Source organism: Vipera berus, assembly GCF_964194415.1.
Source record: "Vipera berus genome assembly, chromosome: 4".
Classification (NCBI taxonomy): domain Eukaryota; kingdom Metazoa; phylum Chordata; class Lepidosauria; order Squamata; family Viperidae; genus Vipera; species Vipera berus.
Genome location: NC_138206.1, coordinates 91,035,515 through 91,052,274, shown reverse-complemented (window position 1 = coordinate 91,052,274; position 16,760 = coordinate 91,035,515). Strand labels below are relative to the sequence as shown.

At 37.1% G+C, this 16,760-nt stretch overlaps 1 protein-coding gene across 1 annotated transcript in view; it reads right to left on the bottom strand.

The window, feature by feature from the left end:
* The window catches only part of SLC5A7 (solute carrier family 5 member 7), a gene marked incomplete at both ends in the record, with an annotated part of 29,935 nt that extends 14,240 nt beyond the window's left edge, over positions 1-15,695 (bottom strand). Inside the window, 3 exons of the mRNA XM_081326394.1 lie at positions 6,852-7,007; positions 8,317-8,430; positions 15,518-15,695. Coding sequence (XP_081182520.1) covers positions 6,852-7,007; positions 8,317-8,430; positions 15,518-15,695 — 448 coding nt within the window. The remainder of the gene's footprint in view (positions 1-6,851; positions 7,008-8,316; positions 8,431-15,517) is intronic.
* Between the last annotated feature and the right edge of the window lie 1,065 nt (positions 15,696-16,760).

Here is a 16,760-nt window from a genome sequence, read left to right as displayed (position 1 = left end):
ATCTCAGTTCGAATCCAAGGCAAACCATTCAATATCACAGTAGTCCAAGTTTATGCCCCAACCACCGGTGCTGAACAGGATGAAATTGACCGAGTCGGAAACGACTAGCATGCATGTGCGGGGGAACCTTTAGCTTTAGCTTTATGAAGCCCTACAGCACCTTACACAACTAACACCAAAAAATGATGTCCTTATCACCATGGGGGATTGGAATGCTAAAGTAGGAAGCCAAAAGACAACCGGAATAACAGGCAATTTTGGCCTTGGAGTACAAAATGAAGCAGGGCAAAGGCTGATAGAATTTTGTCAAGAGAATACGATGGTCATAGCAAACACTCTTTTCCAACAACCCAAGAGACGGCTCTGCACATGGACATCACCAGATGGTCAACACAGAAATCAGATTGATTATGTGTTCTGCAGCCAAAGATGGAGAAGCTCTATACAGTCAGTAAAAACAAGACCAGGAGCTGACTGTGGCTCAGACCATGAGCTTCTCATTGCAAAGTTTAGGCTTAAACTGAAGAAAGTAGGGAAAAGAACTAGGCCACTCAGGTATGAATTAAATCATATCCCTGTTGAATATATAGCAGAGGCGACAAATAGATTTAAGGAATTAGATCTGATAGAGTGCCTGAAGAATTATGGACAGAGGTTCGCAACATTGTACAAGAGGTAGCAACTAAAACCATCCCAAAGAAAAAGAAATGCAAGGAAGCAAAATGGCTGTCTGAGGAAGCTTTGCAAATAATAATAATAACAACAACAACAACAACAACAACGACGATGATGATGATGATGATGATGATGGAAGGGACCTTGGAGGTCATCTAGTCCAACCCCCTGCTCAGGCAGGAAACCATATACCAGGGGTAGGCAACCTCGGCTCTTTTATGACTCATGGTGCTGACTCAGGAATTCTGGGAGTTGAAGTCCATGAGTCATAAAAGAGCCGAGGTTGCCTACCCCTGCCCTATACCATTTCAGGCAAATGGCTGTCCAGTCTCTTCTTAAAAACTTCCAGTGTTGGAGCATTCGCCACTTCTGGAGGCAGGTTGTTCCACTGCTTAATAGTTCTAACTGTCAGGAAGTTTCTCCTTAGTTCTAGTTTGCTTCTCTCCTTGACTAGTTTCCATCCATTGCTTCTTGTCCTGCTTTCAGGTGCTTTGGAGAATAGCTTGACTCCCTCTTCTTTGTGGCAGCCCCTGAGATATTGGAACACTGCTATCATGTCACCCCTCACCCTTCTCTTCATTAAACTACACATACCCAATTCCAGCAACCGTTCCCTATATGTTTTAACCTCCAGTCCCCCAATCATCTTTGTTGCTCTTCTCTGTACCCTTTCTAGAGTCTCAACATCTTTTTTACATCGTGGTGACCAAAACTGGATGCAATATTCCAAGTGTGGCCTTACCAAGGCATTGTAAAGTGGTATTAATACTTCACGTGATCTTGATTCTATTCCTTTGTTAGCAAAGCACTGTGTTGGCTTTTTTGGCAGGTGCAGCACACTGCTGGCTCATATTGAAGTGATTGTCCACTAGGACTCCGAGTTCCCTTTCACAGTTACTACTATTGAGCAAGGTACCACCTATGCTATACCTGTGCATTTGATTTTTCCTGCCTAAATGTAGAACCTTACTTTTTTCACCACTGAATTTCATTTTGTTAGATAGCGCCCAGTGTTTGAATCTGTCCAGATCCTCCTGTATTTTAAGCCTATCTTCTGGAGTATTGGCTATTCCTCCCAGCTTGGTGTCATCTGCAGATTTGATGAGTTCCCCATCTATCCCCTCATCCAAATCATTGATGAAGATGTTGAAGAGCACTGGGTCAAGAACAGAGCTCTGGGGCACCTCACTACACACTTCCTTCCATGTAGATGCAGTTCCATTGAGGACCACAGGCTGAGTACGGCCTGTCAGCCAGCTATGAATCCATCTGGTGGTGATGCTATCTAACCCACATTTTTCTAACTTATCAAGTAGTAGGTTGTGATCTACTTTATCAAATGCCTTACTGAAGTCCAAGTAAATTATATCTACAGCATTCCTCTGGTCCACTAATTTTGTCACTTGGTCAAAGAATGCGATAAGATTTGTTTGGCATGATCTGTTTTTGACAAACCCATGTTGACTTTTAGTGATGACTTTGTTTGCATCAAGGTGTTCGCTGATTTGTTGTTTGTTGATTATCTTTTCCAGAATCTTCCCAGGTATTGAGGTCTGGCTGATAGGTCTGTAGTTTCCAGGATCTATTTTTCCCCCTTTTTTGAAGATGGGAACTACATCAGCTCTCTTCCAGTCCTCTGGTAGTTCCCCAGTGCTCCAGGATCGTTGAAAAATATAGTTCAGTGGTTCTGAGATCATGTCTGCCAGTTCCTTGAGAAGGTTGGGGTGTAATCCATCTGGTCCTGGTGATTTGAACTCGTCTAGGCTGGACAGGTGCTCACTTACCATTTTCTTGCCTATCTTAACTTGCGTTTCTATTCTGTTTTTTAATGGCACTGGTTTTGCTGGCAAATTGAGTGTAGCACTTTTACTGCATCGTCTTTTAAGATTTTGAATAGCTCAGCTGGTAGGTTGGACTGTTTTTTCCCTTTGTATAAGACAGATGCAGAAAATGAGTTAAATAGTTCTGCTTTCTCCCTGTTGCTTGTCACCTTCTTGCCACTTTCCCCCACTAATGGACCAATCATTTCCTTAACTTTTTTCTTGTTTTTTATATGTTGAAAGAAGCTTTTTTTGTTATTTTTGACTTTGGTCGTAAGCCTTAGTTCATTTTAGCTTTCCTCACTTTCTCTTTGCAGGCACTGGCTATTTGCTGATATTCTGCCTTAGATATGTGCCCCTCTTTCCACTTGTTATACTTGTCCTCTTTATCTTTCAATTTATTAGAGAGTTCTTTATGCAGCCATGCTGGTTTCTTTTGAAAGCTGTTATTTTTCTTCCTTGTTGGTATTGTGCTAGACTGGGCCTTTATTATCTCACTTTTCAAAATTTTCCAAGCTTCTTGAGTTGTTTTCCCCTTTAGGATTCTCATCCATGGAATTCTTCCCAAGGTCTCTCTAAGTTTATTGAAATTAGCTCTTTTAAAGTCCAAGACTCTAGTTTGGCTGTGTTCTATTGCTTGTGCTTCCAGAATGTTGAATTCCAATATTGCATGATCACTTCCCCCCAAGGTTCCTGTGGCTTCGACACTTTCTATCATTTCATCTCTGTTAGTGAGAATTAAATCCAATATGGCTAATCCCCTAGTTCCCTTCTCTACTTTTTGGGAGAGAAAGTTGTTTGCTAGGTTTGTCAGAAATCTGTTTGATCTTCCACTTGGTGCAGAGTTTGTCTCCCAGTTGATATCAGGGTAATTAAAGTCCCCCATTACTATTGTGATGGGCTTCCTACATACCTTAGTTAGCTGACTAGCAAAAAGTTCATCTATTTCTTCTGCTTGGTTGGGCAGCCTATAGTATACACCTATGGCAATGTCATTTCCCCCCCTTTTATATTGACCCAAATGCATTCAAGTTTACAGTTTTCATCATTGTTGTGCTCTACAGTATTTCTGTAGAGATAAAGTTATTCCTTATATATAGAGCAACTCCACCTCCTCTTTTGTTTAGTCTCTTTCTTTTAAATAGTTTAAATCCCTCTAGCTGTGTGTTCCATTTGTGGGTTTCATCCCACCATGTTTCCGTAATGGCAACAATATCATATCCGCCCTCATTTACCTGAATTTCTAGTTCACCCTGCTTACTGTTCATACTCTGTACATTGGTGTATAGACATTTAAATCCTTTATGACTGACCCTGTGTTTACTTGCTACATAACTTGTGTGCTGCCTGACTTCCCCTATTTTCCTAGATTGCCGGGGACAGTGATGGTCTGTATCAATTAACTCACTGTCCCTGTTGTTTAGTTTAAATGTTCCTCCAGAAAAGTTATGAATTTATTGCCAAATAACTCAGTCCCTTTCTTGGATGGATGCAGACCATCTCTTTTGTACATTTTTTTCATTGGACCAGCTACAGACATCGTGACTAATGTAACCAAAGCCTTCTCCTTTACACCACTCCTTTAGCCACATATTATTTATTTTTTTATTTTAATTCCATTTATATCCCGCCCTTCTCCGAAGACTCAGGGCGGCTTACAAACTTAGCCCAAACTCAACAGTGGCCACAGGATTGGAAAAGATCAGTTTACATTCCAATTCCAAAGAAAGGCAGTGCCAAAGAATGTTCAAACTATCACACCATTGTACTCACTAGTAAAGGTATGCTTAAAATCCTACAAGCTAGACTCCAGCAGTATGTGGATCGAGAACTACCAGAAGTACAGGCAGGATTTTGAAGAGGATTTTGAAGAGGAACTAGAGATCAAATTGCCAACATACGCTGGATCATGGAGAAAGCTATGGAGTTCCAGAAAAACATCTGCTTCATTGACTATGCCAAAGGCTTTGATTGTGTGGATCACAACAAACTGTGGCAAGTTCTTAAAGGGATGGGAGTACCAGACCATCTTATTTGTCCCTTGAGAAACCTATATGCGGGTCAAAAAGCAACAGAGAACTGGACACAGAACCACTGATTGGTTCAAAATTGGGAAAGGAGTCCGGCAAGGCTGTATACTGTCGCCCTGCCTATTTAACTTATATGCAGAGCACATCATGAGAAAGGCAGGGCTAGATGAATCAAAAGTTGGAATTAAGATTGCCAGGAGAAATATCAACAACCTAAGATATACAGATGATACCACTATAATGGCAGAAAGTGAAGAAGAACTAAAGAGCCTCTTGTTGCAGGTGAAGGAGAGTGCAAAAGTTGGCCTGAAACTTAACCTTAAGAAAACCAAGATCATGGCATCCGGCCCTCTCAATTCCTGGCAAATAGATGGGGAAGAAATGGAGGTAGTGACAGATTTTATTTTCCTGGGCTCCAAGATCACTGCAGATGGGGATTGTAGCCAAGAAATTAAAAGACACTTGCTTATGGGGAGGAAAGCCATGGGAAATCTAGACAGCATACTAAAAAGCAGAGACATCACCCTGCCAACAAAAGTGCGTATAGTCAAGGCTATTGTCTTCCCAGTTGCAATGTATGACTGTGAAAGTTGGACCATAAGAAAGGCTGAGCGCCAAAGAATTGAGGCCTTTGAACTATGGTGCTGGAGAAGATTCCTGCGAGTCCCTTGCACTGCAAGGCAATCAAACCAGTCAGTCCTAGAGGAAATCAACCCTGACTGCTCTTTAGAAGGCCAGATTCTGAAACTGAAACTCAAATACTTTGGCCACCTAATGAGAAGGAAGGACTCACTGGAGAAGAGCCTAATGCTGGGAAAGATTGAGGGCAATAGAAGAAGTGGACGACAGAGAATGAGGTGGCTGGATGGAGTCAGTGAAGCAGTAGGTGTGAGCTTAAATGGACTCCAGAAGATGGTAGAGGACAGGAAGGCTTGGAGGAACGTTGTCCATGGGGTCGCGTTGGGTCGGACACGACTTCACAGCTAACAACAACAATTTTAATTGAAAAAATGGCATTGGTGGTCAGCAGTATACCATGTTAAATAAGCAAGTAAATAAATATCAGGGAAAAGAATCTGTCAGTTGAAGATTTCAAATTGTTCTCTCTAGGTAGGAAGTGGCTTTCTTTTTCTTTTTTCTTTTTAAATATATTTTATTGATTTTTTTAATATAATCACCTTAATATTTGGTAAACAGCATGTTGTCTGGGTTTATATTTTAAAAAAATCAATAACAATTAGTTTCTATAATTCTGTAATCCACATAGTAGCTTTGCTTGATTTTCTCTTCTTCCAATAATCTCTTTTTGCCAACCTTTTGCCAATAAGTGCTATTATTCATTCCAGCTCCCTTTGCTTTTAAAAGAACAGTTTAAGGAAATGACATACGCCTTATCAGGCTATAGGTCATAAATTAACATTCATATTGGTTTTAATATTCAAAGGCATATATTATTAGTTGCCAACTTGAGTACTTAAATAAGGTGATATTATAACTATTATTATAACGAGGTAGTAGATGAACCATTTTCCTCTGAAAGTGTTTTATAATACCCAGTTTTCTCCTAAATTGATTGTGTTTTGTATTGTATTTATTTTTTGACTTTTATTGTGTTTTATTTTTACTGGTGTAGTTCACCCACTGTCATAAATTGTGAGTGAAATGATCTTATACAATCTAAATAGATAAATAAAATTATTCAATTTTATGCCTTCAGCAGGGCTCAGGCTAGTTATTCATTAGGTACACATTTAAATGGATATACAAGTTTGCAGTGATAAATCTCAGCATGCACAGATCTATACAATCCTTTATGTTACAACTAAATGGCATATATCTATCTCTATCTCTATCTCTATCTCTATCTCTATCTCTATATCTATCTATCATTCTATCAATCTATCTATCTATCTATCTATCTATCTATCTATCTATCTATCTATCTATCTATCTATCTATCTAAATATTTAGACTTTCAGATATGAAGGTATTCACTACATAGGCCAAAAGTTTTTAAATGTTTAAAAATACATTTTGAATTGTGCCATCCTCACTCAAAATCTCTGTAAATCCAATTGTACAGCTAAATCCTTTCATGATTACTTTCTTCAACTATTACTATAAAAAAGAGAACACCTGGCTTTTCTACACAATATTTTGCTATCGTTGTTCTGATTAGCACTACCACGCTATAGTTATCTTGTAAATTTGAGAAGGCTTGTTCAATTTTTAAGCATTTGTTTAAAAGAGCATCTTTATCAATTTGCATATTTTATCCTCATTCAGACCGATTTTATACAATTGATTTGTTTACAGAATTCCTTACCTAGTGCAGAAAAGATGGCTGCTGCCCAGAACATTTCTCCCATCAGGGCAGGTATGAAGATAAGCCCTCCCATCCTTTTTCCATAGATTTGCTGAAATGGATCCAACATTGTCACATACCCTTTGGAACGCATGGGCTTTGCAAAAAACAAGCCACCTAAAAGATGCATTAAAAAGTTTGGATTCTAATTATTTTTCTGGATCAAGTAGCCATCTGTAAAAATGGAGGATGTTTTGTTTTATATATGTAATATCAGACTGCTTATGAGAGACATAACTCATATTTAAATCATTTCCCATAATATAATAATCCAATAAGTCTTTCTTCTCAATGATTGTTAAAGCGGCTGTATAGTAATGAAATTTAGGTTCTTATACTTGTTAATATTACTGATTGATAGTGCAATGACTAGTTGAATGTTATAGTCGGCATTAGGTCTGTATCACTTGGACACAGATTTAATGTGTGCAACTCCTTTAGTTAGTCTTATGTAGAGCAGTTATCCCAACCAAGCAAAAAATCAGTAGTGAAAAGTAATTTGTTACAAAACTGAGTTGGGTATATTAAAGCAAAGGTTATATTCTCATATGGTTAGATGCTTTAATTTGTACTCCTGCCCTGAACAGGAAGTTGGACAATGGCCTAAATCCGTGGTGGCGAACCTATGGCATGGGTGCCACAGGTGACACGCAGAGCCCTCTTTGTGGGCATGCACGCCATCGGCCCAGTCCTAGGCCTTCAGCTGGGTTTTATAAAAATTTTTCGCTTTAGGCCTCCACTGCCATGTGCAAAAAAAAAAGAGGTTCAATCAATCAATTTCAACTTCTCATGAGAAGAAAGATCTCGTAAAGTTGGAATTGATTGAACTTTTTAGTCCCAACCAGTCTGCCGTTACACCGCAGCCATGCCCACCCAATGGGCCACGCCCACCAAATTGGCCACTCCTACCCAATGGGCCACGCCCACCCAGCACCCGATGATACATAAGTGGGTTTTGGGTTGCAGTTTGGGCACTCGGTCTCTAAAAGGTTTGCCATCACTGGCCTAAATTGTCCCAAGCTTTTGATACTATGATTCATAAAAATCAACAGGACTTAATTTCCATCACTTTTAACTTGTTTAGTAAATAGTTTAATCTAACAATGACTAATTCATAATGCCACCCAATATTGAGAGGAAAATAAGAGAAGGGGCCTCCTCTAAGTTTCCCATACATTTTTAAAACTGGCCACAACAAAACCACTAAATAACACCAGGCTTTGACAAATATTTTGTCCTTAATATCTTGTTACAAGATAGATGAACATAGTTCTGCAGATACCATCTCTACTGTTGGCTCCAACCATCCTCCCCAAATTCATTTACAATGAAAGAGAAATACAGGAACAGGTATTCATAGAACATTGACTTCAACTTTATGCTTTTCATTTTAACAATATATTTTTCTTCCGCTTTCTTAGCTTACCTACAACGAGGCTAAGAGAATACCCAATGGGTGCCTGAGCCCAGGCTAGTCCAAAATCTGGAAGATACACTGCTTCGGCTGTTCCATTGATATAACCGCCTCCTACCCAGGTGGCTGCGGAAGAAGTGGATGACATCCATTGCACAGTGGATGGAGAAAGCAAAATTAAATAATTGATTTGTGTAACAAAAATAATATAATGAAGAATGACATTGCACACAGTCACATTTCATCTAAAGACCTATCTGCATGCATGTAATTTGCAAATTTACATTATACTCTAAAAATTAGTAGATTTAGTCTATTTTAATAAGTAATGGGAAAGAGAAAAAGAAATAAAAGTAAAATTTAACTGGCATATAATACCTCAAAATGCTAGCCTAAATGTTCTTGTTACTTTGTCTTTGCTTAGACTCCTTTTTATCTCTTAGACTGTGTATTTCCACAAAAGTCTCATCCTTACTCACAGAAGAAATGACAATGAAGTACTGTTAAGTAGCTCTTTTCTGAGTACCTAGTTAACTGATTTTCAGTAGTATCACCATACTGAGCACTTCAGCAGCAGCTCACAAAGATACATATTATTAGTCAAGCTGGGAGGATGTTCGGATATTTAGTGAAATTTTGCATTATAATGGCAATGATTATGTCTCCTACAGGTTGCCTTGTAAAAATATTTTAAGAACTAAGAAATACATCACGGATCCACATTAATTCATACGTAATGGCCATCATTAGCCCTGTGATCTTCTGAAGAGACATTCAAGATTATTAATAAAGTTGCTGAATAATAGGGTCTCCCATTCTTCGAGTGAAATTGTTAGTTGGACACAAGGAGAATGCAGACTGGTATCATCATGTAGTAATGAGTAATCTCTGGTTGCCAAAAGGAGTACAGGTAATCCCAAAATTTCTGCTGCTAAGTGAAAAATTTGTTAAGTGAGTTTTGCCCCACTTTATGATCATGTGACTCCAGGACATGACAACCATCATAAATGTGAATCAGTTGCCAAGCATCTGAATTCTGATCACATGAGCATGGAGATGCCGCAACATTTGTAAGTATGAAAAACAGTCATAAATCACTGTTTTTCAATGCCACTGTCACTTTGAAAGCCACTAAATGAACTGTTGTAAGTCAAGGACTACTTGTACAGATGTCCCAGGTGAAACCTCTGTATTTCTATGGGCAACAATCAGTTGGTATTCTCTGACTCTCTTCCTTCTTCATTTCTGTCTGTCTGTATGGTATTCCACTTAATGGCTTCCTTCAATTGGAAGTACGGTTTTGAGCAAACTGACTCAGTGTAATTCATAAGGCTTGTGTTGCTTAGCCTTAGCCTTGTCTTGATGATCACTGGAAGAACTAATCCACAATTGTACCAAAGGTTTTGCCACACAGAAACTCAAAGTCTGATTAAGTTCCCTTAATCCGGTCCAGGTCACACTTCCTATGTCCAAGATTGCTAGCTGATACAAGTGACATATTTTTCATAACAGGCTGCTTTAATATTTAAGATAAATGTAAGCTCCATAATTCCGAATCTGAATGGTACTAAGTTGGGGGATATTTAATAGTTTAATATAGAATTAAAAAGAAGAAAAAAACCCCTCTCCCTATTGGGATAGCAAGCAATATATATCTCAATAAAATAAGTGAAAATAGTATAAAATGTACTATTTATTGGAATGGCTTCCTAGGATCATAGTGGAGGTTAATCTATTGTCCAAATATGAAATGTTGCCTAATTCCTATGCCTGCTGATACCTCCCATACAGACAAAAGGGGATATTATGAAGTACTCTGACCTATATATAAGTAACAGAAATGAAAAAAAGCTATTATAGATATTATTCTGATATTATTTCCTACCAAAGGAATAGTATATTGTAAAATCATGGCATGTAATCAGTCCGCAAGTTGCTAATACTGTACTTCTAGTGAAAGACGAGGATATAAATACTAACAATAATATTAATTTATATCCCTTTTTTTTCTGGAGGCTTTCAAGCCAGATTTTTTTTTAAAAAAAACCAATTTAACCAACAATTCACATAACAAATAGTTGAAACTCACTGTTAACCGATTCAAAGGGAAAGACTTGGTTAAAGACAAAAATCTTTCCTAGAAATAGAAATAGGTGCAAAGCATATTAGGAAGCTATGACTATTGAATGAAGAGAAAGTCCTGTTGTTTATTCTGCTTGTGTTGATGTTATATAACATAGTGGACAGAACATGTAGCAGAATGGTTCTGAAAGCCAATGTGGCTAACAGATTTTTTTAACTGCATGATGGCTATGCAGACAATCGATATAGCAAGAAAAATAGTCTGGCACACTCAGATGGCATTGCTGGCTTTTGTAGCAAACCTTACGTAGATCAGTTATCCATACTGCGGTCCTGTCCTAGCCAAAGTAGCACTTTCCACACACAAACCAAGAATAATATAGAAAAAAACCCTATAGAGATTGTCCTCAAATTATGACCATTTATTCAGCGACCATTCAAAGTCATGGCAGTGCTGTACAAATGATATCTACACAAGTTATGGCCATTGCAGTGCCCATGAAATCTTGTGATCAAAATGAAGCCCACCCACAAAAGGTCACTTCAGCTCTTCCCACCTATCTATTCCCCCATCTCTGGTCCTTTGCTGCCCTACACAACAGGTCTCCTTAGTATGTGGCACTAGGACTGAAGTAGAGCCCTGGGGCCATCAGTAGTCTCAGTGCCATTACCATAGAATGCTGCTTGTTAAGGCCAGTAAGCACAGGGCAACAAGGACAGCAAAGATGATGGAATGCAAGGTAACCGGTGGGATGCGGTGGCTCAGTGGGTTAGGACGCTGAGCTTGTCGATCAGAAGGTCAGCAGTTTGGCGGGTCGAATCCCGAGTGCCATGTAGCAGAGTGAGCGCCTGTTACTCGTCCCAGCTTCTGCCAACCTAGCAGTTCGAAAGCACGTAAAAAATGCAAGTAGAAAAATAGGGACCACTACGGTGGGAAGCTAACAGCATTCCGTGCGCCTTTGGCGTCTAGTCATGCCAGCCACATGACCACGGAGACGTCCTCGGACAAGCGCTGGCTCTTCGGCTTTGAAAGGGAGATGAGCACCGGCCCCTAGAGTCGGAAACGACTAGCACACATGTGCAGGGGAACCTTTACCTTTACCTTTACCTAAGGTAACCGAAAGGACAGAGATATCGTGGTGGGGAAAATAGGTGGATTTTTTTCCTTTATAATGAAAGTATTTGCCAGTGACATCACTGTTGCCTGAAGGATGCCCAGTTGGGGGCTTCTTTAGTGTCCTGGTTTACTTGTCCACCAAAGTGGTACCCATTAGTTTACTTGTGGTCACTGCTTTTGAACTGCTGGGTCAGAAGGAGTTGGAGCATGTGACAGGAACTTACCCTGCCCTGTGGCAGCAGTGGGTCTTGAATGCAAGCTGCTGATCATCAGCCCAGCATTCTAACTTTGTGAACCACCACGCTCCAGATAGGTGGATGAGGACAACTGAAGAAGAGGCAGTCCCTTGCCTTCCTGAGGCTCAAGGCTGGGAGGGACCATTCCAGAAGTGATTTGGATTGGGGAAGATCCTTGTCTAATGATTGGTCATATTTAGTTAATATAGCAATGGGGACTGCTGGATTTCCATTCCTAAGTGATGTGGTCACATGTGGGTTTACGATCACATTGCCTACTGATAGTCTCAATTACCATTCTCATCTGAAGACTACCTGTAGTGCAATTATAATTTAGCACACTCAGTTGAACCTTCATAGGTAGGGTAGGAAAATATTATGTAGGGAAATGAAATAGAAAAATCCTGCAAAAGAACCTAAGTGACATCACTGAACAAAAGAATTCTATACTTCAACCCAAGCTTAGCTCCTACTGGTATAGATTCCTTTAAAAAAAGAACATCAAACAGAGCATTTTCATATCACTGTTCACCTGAACTAATAGAACTGTTTCTTTTTCTAAATATTATTATTCAAATATTTTTTTGTGGAATCCATTCTCTTCCAATAAATTGCAGATAACTTATTTATTATATTTTCAAATTCTCTCTTACCAACATTTTCTGGGTAAAGACTAAATAGTGAAGTCCAAGATATCAACACCATAAAAGCTAGTCCTCATTTAAAGTAAAAAGAAATAACAATTAAATAGTATATCATGTAGCAATACAAAGTCATTTTATTCATTCATGTCCTTGTTTTACATGTGTCGCCCTAAATTTATACTCCATGCCTTTACAACTCAGTACATTATAGGAGCCTGTTTTCTATTCAGCCCTGTTATAATTGTTTCATTCATACATTAATGTTATATCTCAGATAATTATTTCAGTCATATACGTACGTTCCCACAGAGAGGGCCTCCTCAGGGTACCACCGGCCAGAGAATGTTGGCTGGTGACCCCCAGGGGGAGAGCATTCTCGGTGGGTGCACCAATCCTTTGGAACCGCTTACCGGCTGAACTCCGGATGGCCCCCGACCTTCGCTCCTTCCGGCGTGATCTAAAAACTTATCTATTCGAACAAGCCGGCCTGGCCTGATGGGTTTGGGTTTTAACATTATTTTAAATAACCTACAACATTGGGCAGAATCATTTAACCTTAAATCTTGTAACCTGTATTCTTATTTTTATTGCCCTGTACACCGCCCTGAGTCCTTCAGGAGAAGGGCGGTATATAAATCAAATAAATAAATAAATATTAAGGAACTGACTATGGAGATTCTCAGTTATCCAGGTCATAGTTGCCCCAAAGATGCTTTTTCATGAGGCAACTGGACTTTCTTGTTTTTCTCTGAAGATGTTTCGCTTCTCATCTGAGCTGAGCATAGAGCTTCTTGGATGAGAAACTAAACGTCTTCAAAGAAAAACAAAGTCCAGTTGCCTCATGAAAAAGCATCTTTGGGATATACATTAATGAACGGTATGTCTCATATTAACTCCCATTCTTCAGACCTTGATGTATCGAATATTTTTCATAACCTTATGGTTGAAAAGGTAGCAAAAATTTCCCCCCCCCACCCTTTTGGAACTATTTTCACTTGTGATGAGCAGAGAGTTTTGATTTTAGTTTCAGTAAGATTGTTATTACCAGTTCTTTTGATAAAAAAATTGAAAGTTATTTTGAAATGAAATTTAAAATACAGGCAAAACATGAATAACACACATAATAGTAAAACTAAAAGGGAAAACAAAGACAAATTAAGGGAAAAAATAAAATTATCAGTTTTATTAAGTTTATTGATTAATATATATTACAGATTTTATTGTCCTAATTTCGGAACAGCTATTTAAAGAAAAGCTTAAGGCACAGAGTAAAACTGGATGTATAATTTTCATATCAATATAATTCCATAATATTAGAATGAAATCAAATATTAACTGTATATGTGTGTATCTACACACACACACCATGTACATACACACACACACACATACAGAGCTATAAAAATAGGGAAATAGAAATATGGTGTCACTTATTTTATTTTCGTTTTATTGCTCAATGTTTCTAAATTGGTCTCTGTAATTTCTTGTTAACTGTCTTTTGTGAATTAATTATTTTTTTAAAAAAAAAATCTTATTTTTACTATTGTTTGAAGAATTTTCCCATTATAAATATTAATGTAGATAACCTTAGACAGTTGGCTCTCTTCTTAGCAAAAAAGACTGAAAAATTCTGATTATTCTCAGGACTGGTATTCAGTTTATTGGCAAAATTAAATGCAATTTTACCATTTAAATGGTTATCTTTAATATTTTAATATTTGCAAGTAAAAAAAATAATTGAGGAATTACAGTTAATGGCAACAAATACTTATAGGACTGATAATCTACCAAATAATTCTCCTTAGTCCATATGGCTTTAGAACCCAGCACTGAAAAATGATGGCAGTTGTGACTCTGAATGACTGGAAAATAGCAATCCACTAGATGAAAGCAACTATTTGTAGTGCATATTTATTTATTTATCTTAAGAGAACTATAGTTTCTTGTAACAAAATTTCATGTTGTGAAAAGCAGACGATTTCATTTAATGATTGAATTAAATATTTTCTTTATTATAGATTTATACTCTTGCCTGTACCAGAATGTCACCAAAATTACGAGAAGTGATAAAATATTGGAATTAATTCTTCAATTAAAAATAAAACCCCAATAATGTGATTTTTGAAAACTGAAGGCAAAGCATTAAAAACTCAAAGATAAATAAAAAGAATATAAAATTGGGGACTCGAGTGACTTTCTTTCAGAAAACGTTAAGCCAATTAAAAGACAAATCCTTTTGTTTGATTGGAGTCATTTCATATCTCATTTAATTTTACACAATTCTTACATGACAGTTTGTAACACTGTCATAGTCTTTTTATATATTTTAGTGTATTTAGTCCACTGTGACTCATCATTTAACATTATGGAGTCCAAATATTTTGAAAAAATAGAAAATTCATGGTCCATTGTTTCTGATATCTGTGAAAATATCATGAAGGGGAAATCCTATGTAGAGAACTAGGTCGATTCTACTTATGAGCAATCCATTACATAGAATAATAATTGCTGATGAAATGTTTTCAGGATTCTCTTGCATTTCTGCATATGATGGCTTAACTACAAACATTTAGTTTGGGAATCACCCTTTTCCAAAATTATCTGGCTAAATCATGATGAAGAAGCATTAGTACATTTTTCATGTAATTGTGTTGAAATTAATAGAGGTGTCTGGCTGAGACTAAAGTGGTATTGATGCATTTTATTTTAATTTTTTTCCTGTTGTGGTTGATATGCAAATAGCTAGGACTTTTTTGTTTACATTGCTTTCTTTTGATTTTATCAAAATTGATACAAAAGCTGGAAACGTAATTCATTCACTAAATAGCTTTTGTAGTAAATAATAAGAGGATGTACAGAAGAAATGGCTGTATGTTAATACTGTTCATGTTGTATTATTACGCAAAACTTAGTGGGTTGTAATTTTCAAAGACGAATATACAAATCACCATTTTCAGTACAGATATTTGGAAGCAACTTGTTGAAACCTTTCTGGCAGAACTATTCAGACCTTCTAGTTTTAATGAAAACTAATGAGCATTTTCTCTGATTTCAAACTTGTATATTTGGAAAGGATACATTTCTGTCACCTTATAAATGACACTTGAATAATAGGTAAAAAGAGTGAAACATACCAGTCATGGTAAATCCACCAACTAGCAAACCAATATCTCTTCCACCAACTATAATCGCTTCACGACGATCTCCATCACTCCCACTGTTTTTTGTCTTCCAAGCAGCCCATATTCCAACAAACAGGATGACCAAGTAGAACAAAATGATAGCTATCAACCCTTCCACATGAAAAGTCATTTTGAAGTCACAACAGGTTTCTGGATTGCTATTTCATAATATGGGAGCTATAAAAAAATACATATTATGTATTTGCTAAATCTCAGTTGCACATATGTAGTACATAAATCACACATTATAATATCAGAATTCAATCTATAATTCTTTAAGGTATTATTTTTTATTTTAAACATAATCTGGTCAATGTTCCAGACAATGTGTCATATTAAAATACTATTTCCATTTTTTAGTCTCAGGATTAAAATGCTGATTTTGTTCTGATTTAAGCAAAAGAAACTGATTAGAAATCTTTCAAAAGTGTGTAAAACCAACTTTTACAAGAAATGAGAAACATTTCTTTACTGTCCTTTTGGTAAAATTATTTTTTTTATTAAAGACATTATAGCAATTGAAAAACTATAAAAAACAAAGAACAAAATGTGTAAAATAATATTTTCTACTTTTAAACCAGTAATCTTTGTTGACAAAAATGATATTTCTATCCCTATACAAGAACTGTTTTACATTTGCTATTATTGTGATAAAGTCAGCTTCAGCACAACACTTAAAAATAAATACAATCCATCACAATCAAGAACCCCAAGAAATAAATGATGAAAATGTAGAACTATTGTGAACATATACTTTTTAATTCAACTTTTGCTACTCATTCAGAATTTACATTTAGTTTAAGCCTTGCATCAGAATAGGAAAAAGTGTGTTTTTTCAATCAAAACAACAGTGTGTATGAGCCTTCTATCTATCATAAATATTTGTATTTCCATAATAATGAAAAGAAAACCCAAACAACTAATACAGTACTGGGATTCAGCTGTAGAACAGGAATTTCTCTTCCCAGTGAATCTTAACTGACAATTTTTTTAGAAATTCAGTTTTTTGAAGTTCAGGCATAAAAGGTTGTTGAGAATGCTATTTGAGTTAAACAGACAATTCTTAACTCCCAGAGTAGCTTCAATAACATTAGATTAATTTTATTATCTCCCACCCTCCATGAAAACACAGTTATTCTTCCTATGACTATTAAACAAAAACTCTCACCTCCCCCCAGGCCCTGTTGCCTTTATT